Source organism: Etheostoma spectabile, chromosome 6, assembly GCF_008692095.1.
Source record: "Etheostoma spectabile isolate EspeVRDwgs_2016 chromosome 6, UIUC_Espe_1.0, whole genome shotgun sequence".
Classification (NCBI taxonomy): Eukaryota; Metazoa; Chordata; class Actinopteri; order Perciformes; family Percidae; genus Etheostoma; species Etheostoma spectabile.
Genome location: NC_045738.1, coordinates 30,089,178 through 30,100,369, shown reverse-complemented (window position 1 = coordinate 30,100,369; position 11,192 = coordinate 30,089,178). Strand labels below are relative to the sequence as shown.

At 48.5% G+C, this 11,192-nt stretch overlaps 1 protein-coding gene across 1 annotated transcript in view; it reads right to left on the bottom strand.

The window, feature by feature from the left end:
- The window catches only part of rbm46 (RNA binding motif protein 46), a gene marked incomplete in the record, with an annotated part of 36,134 nt that overhangs the window by 8,097 nt on the left and 16,845 nt on the right, over positions 1-11,192 (bottom strand). Inside the window, 4 exon segments of the mRNA XM_032518988.1 lie at positions 1,778-1,879; positions 2,478-2,682; positions 6,740-7,196; positions 10,683-10,780. Coding sequence (XP_032374879.1) covers positions 1,778-1,879; positions 2,478-2,682; positions 6,740-7,196; positions 10,683-10,780 — 862 coding nt within the window.

Here is an 11,192-nt window from a genome sequence, read left to right as displayed (position 1 = left end):
GGGGCGTCAACACTGTCAACAAGCTTTCAGTTTGGCGTTACCAACCGGAGCCCTACACTCAACCTCAGCCCAGAGAACAAAACTGCCAGACTGAAATACAAAAAGGAGTATTTTCCCTTCTGTCCCATCTAACTACAGTTTCATTTCCTTTCTCATCTGCACGATGTGAATGTAGAACACCGGGAGAAGAGGGAACAATCATGTGCGTCTGAATAAATGATGATGGATAGATTGAGGGTGAAAATGCAATAACGCAAACGCATATTAACGCGCCGCTTTCGCTGCAGGCTGCGGAAAACCCAGCGTCCGCCTCTGAATGAATACAAATTGAGCTTTTTGAAAAATGCATGAATGAAGATTTATTATCTGCTGCAGACTCTCTGTGGGCGGCAAATACATCAAAACAGCTGGGAGGGAGAGCCCGACCGATATATCGGCCGATATATCGGCCGATATATCGACCGATATCAGGCATTTCCCAAACTATTGGTATTTAGTTTTTTTTTAAAAACTCATTCATCAGAGTCATTTATAATGATAAATACGTGATTCTGTTAAATTAATATTTATAGTCTGTCCACCAGAGGACGCTCTACCACGTCCCTGTTAGTGATGGTGTTGCATAGTCTGTCCACCAGAGGACGCTCTACAACGTCCCTGTTAGTGATGGCGTTGCATAGTCTGTCCACCAGAGGACGCTCTACAACGTCCCTGTTAGTGATGGCGTTGCATAGTCTGTCCACCAGAGGACGCTCTACAACGTCCCTGTTAGTGATGGTGTTGCATAGTCTGTCCACCAGAGGACGCTCTACAACGTCCCCGTTAGTGATGGCGTTGCATAGTCTGTCCACCAGAGGACGCTCTACATCGTCCCTTTAAATATACAGTATATGGGCCCATATATAAGAATATCGGATTTTTAAATGACCAGATATTTGTATCAGTCTTAAAAAATCCTGTATCAGTCGGGCTCTTGAAGCGTGATACGTTTTCTTCACTCTGCTGCACTTTGAAGTCCAAAAAATGGTTTCCATCCCTGAAAAAAATCCACTCACTGTCCACACAGAAGAAGTCAAGCTTCAGTGGATTGGAAGTTTTAAATCGGGACAAAAAACAAAATCATAAAATGTCAATTTAACTTCATTTAATTCATTAATTCAGGACAATGCGCATTGATAAACAAGTGTAGCAGAACATGTAAATGTGCCAGATTGTAGCCCGAGGGCTAATTTCCATCTGCAGTCCGTGCTGTTTGTCCTGCATCTTACGCCTGGCCTGGTCTGGCCTGGCCTGGTCTGGCCTGGCAGAAGAGTTCCATCCATCAAATCTTACGTGTAACAGGTTTGACTGAAATGATTTTATTTATTGGTTTTGGCGAGATTAGATCGACTGGAATGTTACGATTTAACATGACAACTGAGGTTTTGGCTCAAACTAAAAATAAAAACACGTCGTCTAGAAGTTGAATAACTAAAAACTAGAAACTAAAACTGTTAAGAACACAAATAAGTACACAGCGTCAGCAGTGTGTGTGTGTGTGTGTGTGTGTGTGTGTGTGTGTGTGTGTCTCCCTGCGTTTGAAGGTGCGTGTCTCTCAGAACCCTGTTATAGAGCAGAACGTATGTCTTTTTGTTCACAAGCGGATGTATCTTGGGAGTGTTGGGTCCTGTGGGCTCTCTTGGGGCGTGCGGTGTGTGGTGTGTGTGTGTGGTGTGTTGGGTGTGTGTGTGTGTGTGTGTGTGGTGTGTTGTGTGTGTGGTGTGTGTGTGTGTAGTACCCGTTCCAGAGGGTCGTCTGTGCCGCGAGCTCTTTGGCATCATCCAGCAACACACACAGCGTGTCTGGGATGTAGTGCTCGACCGTTTTGACGGGAATCACCCTGCCACACACCCACACACGCCCCACACACTCACACACACACACCCACACACACACAACCACACACACCACACCACACACACACACACACACCCCCACAACACACACACACACGCCACACTCCCACACACCCACACAAACCCACACTACGGTAAACCCTATATTCAGTACGGTGTTTCCCACTGATTAGAAAGCAATTTGTTGCTTTGGGGGGGGGGGGGGGCAGCGTCAGTGTGGCGTAAATACTCATATTGCATATTTGTGACTAACATCATGCATCATTTGCTAAAGCATATATAATCTATATATAGATATATAGTACTATACTATAATATATACTATATATATAATATATAATTGTAGGGTCAGTGTGTTGTGTGTGATGTTCAGTGTGTGCGTCAGTGTTGTGTGCCAGTTTGGCGCGTGCATGGTTGTGTGTGGGGTAGTGTGTGTGTGTGCAGTGTGTGGTGTGTTTGGTTATGGTGTGTTTGCGTGTGTGTGCGTGTGTGTGTGTGTGATGATGTGTGGTGTGTGTGTGTATTGTTGTGTGTCGTGTGTGTGTGTGTGTGTGTGTGTGTGGGTGTGTCTGCGGTGTGTACCTCTTTAGACCAGCAGCAGCTGCCCGTCCTGTCCAGGTGTGGAGTAACAGGTGATACTCGGCCAGGGGGAACCATAGTTCTTGCGGCAGTAGAAGTCCAGACTGACCACCGGCCGGGAGATCTACTCTCTGCATGGGACAGCAGGCGGCTCGGACAGGGGGGGCTACGGGGTAGACAGGGGGAACACACACCGGTCCCGGGTCCTCTGATGATGAGATCCTCACACAACACACCACACACAACACCACACCACACCCGGCAGGGTTAGTGCCCACTTCAGTAAGGTTAAAAATACCAACGAGAACAGTTACAGTAAGAAACCGCAACTGTACAAAAGTAGTCAACATGTACCACAACCTTATTTTAGATTTTCTCCGCTTTCCCCCCCCAACACAGACACACCACCCACAACACACACACACACACACAACACGGTTGTGCTCATTAAAGTACACACACCTTATTCATAGGCACGTTACAAGCGCTTTACATTGTGGTAAAAATACAACGAGGAACATCAAGTAAGAAAACAACAACATCCAAAGGACAAACAGCAGGTTTTTAAAACAACATTATGTTCAACCGAGCACCACACAGACACACGACAACACACCACAACACCACACAACACACACACACACACACAGACGAGACAACCATTTCTACCAGACAGAGACACACACAAACACCACACAACGCCCACACACACAACACCACACCCACACACACCACACAACACCAACATACAATGCAGAGACACCCAACACACACACAGACGCACACAACCAGAACAGACACACCTTACAGGTAGACACAGCCACACACACACCACACACTTACAGACAAAGACACACACTCCATTTACAGGACAGAGACACACACACACACGCACACAAACACAACACACACACACAGAGACCCACTATCACCGTACGATATAGTTCGGTGTTAGCCGTCCGTAAACAAAGACCCAGCTGTAACTCAACCGTGACGTACAAACATAATATCCAGACTCTGCTAATTCGTCAATAATCAAACTGCATCACACACCCACACCACCAACACCCACAACACACACACACCACCCCAACACAACACCCACACACACACACACACACCAACACACACACACCACACACTACAACACCAGCAGTATTCAACATGTCATCATGGCAGATTCCTTTGTGTCAACACACAATACGAGCGTTCTCTAAAAAACTGAAGCGCCGCCGACAAAGTGGCTTTTAGTGATTAAATGTTAATTTATTCTGCTCGTGTTGCATTCATTCATTCATTAATTTATTAATTAATTTATTAATTAATTCAAACGGTGCTTTCAACATCAGTGTAGCGCATCACTGTCAGTGCTGTCCGTCTATCATTAGGGGGCAAAGCCTGATGGGTCCAGGCCCAGGGGGTCCAGGCCCGAGGGGTCCAAGTCCAAGGGGGAAAAGCCTGATGGGTCCCGGCCCAGGGGGTCCAGGCCCGAGGGAGAAAAGCCTGATGGGTCCAGGCCCAGGGGGTCAAGGCCCGAGGGGTCCAAGCCCGAGGGGGAAAAGCCTGATGGGTCCCGGCCCAGGGGGTCCAGGCCCGAGGGAGAAAAGCCTGATGGGTCCAGGCCCAGGGGGTCCAGGCCCTAGGGGGAAAAGCCTGATGGGTCCAAGTCCGAGAGGTCAGAGCCTGAGGGGTCCAAGCCTGAGGGGGCAAAGCCTGATGGGTCCAGGCCCAGGGGGTCAGAGACAGGGGGGTCCGAGCCCGGGGAGTCTGAGCCATGCGGTTCACACACCATGTGGTTTTTTCTTGGGATTATTTTTCGGCGCTTCACATGTGCGACTGCAAGAATATCAAGTATCGACTTATACGGCCACGACTTTATTTTAGATTTTCACACTTTTAATTTAAGCATTCACACGACACGCTGAAGTCAGAACACACACACACACACACACACACACAGGGAGGAACAACCCACGGACAGGCCACTACAAATGAAACCCACACACCACACCACAACAACAGAAACACCACACACACAGCACGGAGCGAGGGTGTAAGCAGCACAAGCACACAACCTAACCACACACACACCGACACACAACACCCACACACACACAACACACAGCACACACAAAAACACACACACAGCACACACACACACACACCCCGGAGCACCCACACACACACACACCACACATACACACACACACCACACACATGAACACCACACCACACACCCACACACCACACACACCGGCACGGACACCCACGCAAACGACACACATCACACACAGCAAAGGGGAAGGGGGCCCTGACCAGCCCACGTACACAGCGCCCACACAGCACACACTCTGAACCCTTCTGAATTGTTCAGAGTATGTTTCCATGGGCGTCATCACAGAGGACTGCCAACTATAAGTACGATACATAGATCTGGATTTCTAAGTGGCGACGACACAGAGAAAAGCTGACTCAACAAATTTAAAAGTGCTGCATATTAGGCTTTTCCCCTTTCCTTGTACGGTTATATAGCGTGTTTTGTGCATGTAAGTATTTGATGAAGAGTGTACAAACACCATAGTAAGAATAATGATAATGTTGAAACGTCCAGAGCCTGGGGAATTATAGAGTGAAACGCCAAGGAGTTCAGTTGGGGGAATGATATGTTAATGAGAGGGATAGAAACTCTATAGGCATGGGTGAATTGAGAGGGAAACACCAGAGCATGGGGAATTGAGAGTGAAACTAGGCGCGCGCGAGAAATGTGGAATGAGAGATGCAATGAGATGGGAAAAACTCTAGATCGGGAATGGGCGATGGGAGAAACACCCAAGTATTGGTTACAATAATAAGTTAAAAAACCAAACAATATAGGCAGGGGACATTCGATTGGATAAACGTGCTAAAGGCGAGGGGGAATGAGAAGTATGGAAACGCGAGAGCAAGGTGAGTAATAATTACATAGCTGAATACTATGGAAAACGCCAGAGCAGGGTGGGACTGAGAGAAAGGAAAACTCTACATAGGGCAATGGGTAATGAAGGGGCCAACGCCCGAGCAGGGGAATACGAGAGTAACGCTAGAGTCACGTGTCCTCGAGGGTAGAAACACCAAGCAAGAAGAAGGTAATGCAGAGGGAACAAACATCGCAGTGAGCCAGAGGGGTAATGAGAGGGGCAAGTTGAGAGTGGAAACCGCTAGAGCAGTGAACTGTAGGGAGAAACCCAGAGTAGTGTGAAATTGAGGGAACGCATAGCAGGGAATGATGAGGTAAACGCGAGAGTCATTTGGACGATAGGGAAACGCGAGAGCGAATGTTAATGACCTGGAAGTAATATGGCGGAAAGGCGCCAGGAGCCAAGGGTAGATGTCGATTTGAAACGCTAGAGCATGGGTAATGAATAGGAAAACGCCAGAGCACGGTCATGAGGGTGAGAACGCTAGAGCAGAGGGGAATCGAGAGGGAGAAACACCAGAGCATGGGAAATATGAGTGGAACACTCCAACATGGGGAATGAGAGGGTCAATAAGGGAAAGAACGCTGAGTGCAGGGGGACTGAGAGGGAAAACACCAGAGTACGGTGAATTGAGGTGCAAAAGCTCTAGCAGGGGGAATGAAGGGGAACGCGAGGAGCAGTGGACACTGAGACTATGCTGTAAAGAGGTTGACAAAAGCCATAGGCAGGAATGAGATGGGAGAACGCCAGAAGCAGGGGTCATGAGTCAAGGAGAGAACACCAGATTATTGGGAATGAGGAAACGCTTATAGCGTAGGGGGGATGAGAGGTGGAAACGCGGACTGGGGAAGTTGAGAAGTTGGAACCGCGATAGCGAGGGGGAATTAGATCTAATAAAACATAGTGGAAAAAAGGGCGCCGTATACATGGGGGGAATGACGATGTTAAACGCAGAGCAGAAAAGGGAATGAGACGGGAGCCACACCAGAGTAGGAGGATTAGGGAAAACGCTATAAAATCAGGTGGAATGAGAGGTGAAACTCTCGAAGCATGGGGAGGGCGAGGGAAAACGCCAGAGCAGGGGGAATGAGAGGGGGAACTGCTAGAGCAGGAGGAATGAGAGGATAAACACCAGAGCAGGAGGAAGAGCAGGGGGAATGAGAGGGGAAAGAGTGTAAATTGTAATTTCCCCTTATTATTATTATTATTTTTTGATATTATTTTTGATACATTTAATGGCGTTTGAATTTAATTATCACAACACAAACTCCTTTATGATTGGACCCCCCCTGTGGCTCGTGGTCCTACCTGCTCCGGGGTAGAAGGGGCTGCTGAGGCGCGGCGGCGGCAGCGTCCTCATGGGGGGGTACGCGTCCCCGGCCCCGCCCACCATCCCGCCATCGCTCCGGTGCAGGAGAAACGTCCCGTTCCCCCCGGCTCCTCCTCCGTTTCCTCCTCCTCCTCCCTCGCCGCCGCCGCCGTTGTTGTTGTTGTTGTTTCCAAGGTAACCGCGGCTGTTGTAGCGCCTGCCGGCCACGCCGCCCTCCTTGACCCCGGCCGGTTTGGCGAGCGTCACCTCGAGGGTGGCGCCGTCGATCTGCGCGCCGTTCATGAGGCTGAGCGCGGTGACGGCGTCGTCGCGGCAACGGTAGTGGACGAAGGCGTAGTCCGTGAGCTTCTTGACGCGCTCCACCGAGCCCGGTTTGAAGCGGGAGAACTCCTGGCGGAGCGTCTCTTCGCTGGTGCTCAGCATCAGGTTACGCACCTGCAGACGGACGGGACGGCGTTACACGTGCAACACAGGCATGTAGCAACATGTAGCAACACTGGTATGTAGCAACACACAGGCATGTAGCAACACACAGGCATGTAGCAACACACAGGCATGTAGCAACACACAGGCTTGTAGCAATACTAGCATGTAGCAACACACAGACATGTAGTAACACTAGCATGTAGCAACACTAGCATGTAGCAACACAGGCATGTAGCAACCCTAGCATGTAGCAACACTAGCATGTAGCAACACAGGCATGTAGTAACACAGGCATGTAGCAACACTGGTATGTAGCAACACAAAGGCAGGTAAGCAACCGCCGCTGTAGCAACACTAGCATGTAGCAACACCGCATGTAGGCCACTGAGCAACACGGGAATGTAGAAAAACTTAGCATGTAGAACAACAGGCCTGTAGCAAACTAGCTTGTAGAAAAGACCATCCGCAGTAGCAACACGGCAATGTCGCAACACAGGCTTGCAACACTAGAATGTAGCAACAGGCCAGTGCATTGTAGCAACACAGTGCATTAATCTACACGGGCATGTAGCCAAACAGGCATGTATCAACACAGGCTGTAGCATCACCACACTAAGCTAAAGATAGCAACCCTAGCTGTAGCAACCAGAGGCATGTAGCAAACAAGAGCTTGTAGCAACACTAGCATGTAGCAACACACGGCTATGTAGCACACTAGCATGTAGCACACAGGACATGATAGCAAGAAACACAGGCTGTAGCAACACAGGATATGTAGCAACACTAGGCATGTAGCAACCAGGATGTAGCGAACACAGGATGTGGCAACAACACAGTACGAGCAACGGCATGTAGCAACACACGGCATTAGCAACCCAGCTAGGGATGTAGCAACACTAGCATGTAGCAACACAGGCAGTAGCAACATAGCATGTAGAAACACTAGCATTGTACACCACAGGCAGTGTAGCAACCAGACATGAGCAACACTAGGCATGTAGCAACAAGGATGTAGCAACACAGGCTATGCGCAACACTGGTATTGTAGCAACACCCGGAGTAGCAACGCAGGATGTAGCAAACAGACTGTAGCAACACTGCATGTAGCAAGCAGTGCAACATAGGCGCATGTAGCAACACGTAGCAGTAGCAACACAGGCATGTAGCAAAACTAGCATGTAGAACACATAGAACACAGCATGTAGCAACACACGCTGTAGCAACTAATAGCATTAGCAACACAGGCAAGTAGCAACAACCGGAATGTTTAGAAAAAACGAGGGAGCACATACTGTCAGCTACACACACGGCATGTAGAGAAACACAGTAGGGCAGTAGCAAACACTAGCATAGCCCTAGCAACACACGGCATGTAGCACCAGGGAATGTAGCAACACGTGGCCATGTAGCAACACTGGCATGTAGCAAAACACTGGCTAGAACAATGGCATGTGCATAGACACGCCTGTAGCACAACAGGCATGTCGAACACAGGCATGTGCTACAACAGGCATGTTGTAGCAAACAGGCATGTAGCAACACACGGCATGTCGTATAGCAACACACAGGCATGTAGCAACACAGGCATGTAGCACCACGACGGGAGAGGAAGAGAGGGGAGACAGAGACAGACCGGAGAGAGCCACACAGGGATGTAGGAAGGATGACGGAGAGAGGGGAGCGCAGTAGCGACGGACAGGAATGTAGCAACACTTTTTTTATTGATAAGATTTTAACACAGCAGAGGGAGAGAGATGATCGGACACAGAGAGAAGAAGAGAGAGCGAGAGAGAGAGAGAGAGCATTTGCGCTTGTGAGTGAGAAGAAGTCTAAACTTACACACACACACACACACACACCACACACAACACCACCACACACACAACACACACACACAAAACACACCAAACACACACACACAACACCACAACACCACACACCACACACACACAACACACACACACACACACACAACACACAAACCTTTGTTATCTGTGGCCGCCCTTGCTAAAGCGCTAATTCCGGCTTTTTGTGCGCCCTGAGACACCATCTCTGTCTCTCGGTGTAAAAGCACTCCACAGTAATGACTCCTGCAGCGAGTCTCTCAACCCCCTCCCCCTGCTAGCTTACCCTTATTTTATCTCCCTCTTTCTCACTCTCCACTCTTCCATCTCTCCACCTGTCTGATCATGAACCATCCTGCCGAGTCTTCAGACAGAGGCCACCCTTCATTCTGAGAGCGTTACCGGCTTTAGACGGGTTCACACTGCGGCTCAGAGGGTTTTTTTGGGGACAGAAGACACAACCGTCCCACCGGGACTCAGTTTATGAATGGACTCCATAGCTGTATTAAACAGTAGAAAACTCCTCAGACCCGTCCCCTCGGTTCTGATCTGGAGAGGCTCGTTTTAGGGATGTTACGATCAGCTTTATCGGCCCCCGATCTGATTTTTAAAACATCGAATGAGACGAAACTGAGACGCGATCCGATGTTTGTGTTTAGTGGCGTAAGCATTGGGATTTAAAAGAAATAATTTTTTTATTTCTGTTTATTTAAAGCTGGTTTTTGATGCGTCGTCAAAGACAGAAAGTACAGAATCCAACGGTGTTCAACTTGTTTTTCACCCAGACATTTCATAAGAAGACATTTCAACCCTCATGTTGTCCTGGGGTCAAATTTGACCCGTTTCCAAGTTGTTGTTTTTTTTTTTCTTCCGAAATATGGGAGGTCGAAAATGTCGAACAAGGAGACAAAACACTGGGGACAAAGCCTAAAAAAATATTGTAAAAAGAGACACAAACTACAAAAAAAACACAAAGTAAGTGTCAAAAACTTTGGAATAAAACGACAAAAGTAGAGAGAACAAGACAGAGAAAGACAGACAGAGAGCTAGACAGACAGACAGAGAGAGAGAGAAAGAGAGAGAATGAGAGACAGAAAAAGACAGACAGAGAGAGAACAAGAGACAGACTGAGACAGACGACGCGACTAGGGACCAGACAGCAGAGGAGACAGACAGAGAGAGAACAAGAGACAGACAGAGACAGACAGAGAGCTAGACAGACAGACAGAGAGAGACAGACAGAGAGAGAACAAGAGACAGACAGAGACAGACAGAGAGCTAGACAGACAGACAGAGAAAGACAGACAGAGAGAGAACAAGAGACAGACAGAGACAGACAGAGAGCTAGACAGACAGACAGAGAGAGAGAACAAGAGACAGGAAAGACAGAGAGACAGAGTGAGAGAGACAGAGACAGAACGAGAGAGAGAGAGACAGACAGAGAGAGAGAGGACAGACAGAGACAGACAGAGAGAAAGAGAGACAGACAGACAAAGAGCGACAGACAGAAAGACAAGAGAGAGAGAAAGAGAGACATCTCACTATGTGCCTGGTGTGTTTTTGCTGTGACTGAGAAGTCTGAAAATCACACACGCACACGCACACACACACGCACACACACACACACACACACACACACACACACACTTACATAAAGGACTCTGACGCGCTGCATGACCTCCTCGTCCACGTCTTTCTCCGGCTCGGCCCAGTCCACCTGGATGGAGTGACCCCACAGCTGGAAGGTTCCTGTCCAGCGCGGCGGGGGACAAACAGCCGTTAACAGGGACAAAAGACCTTCTCCACACGTCAATAAAAAGACACTTTCACTCACAGCTGGACACCCCCCAGTCCTCCTGGACGGCAGGAGGACCGGGGGGGTCACACTTCATAACAACAGTTCATCATGTCCTGCTTTGTGTTACAGAAACAGTCAAAACATCTGGGTCTGGTCTCCAGCCTCGTGGTGAATATTCTTTAGAAATTAAAGTTAAAAGTTTGTTGATCTTTGAAAAAGGTGTCGCTGCATTATTATGCCATTCTCTTTTTATTAGAGACACACACACACACACACATATATACACACACACACATATATAATGCACATACACATATACACTGTTCATACATACATAACACACACACACGCACACACACACAC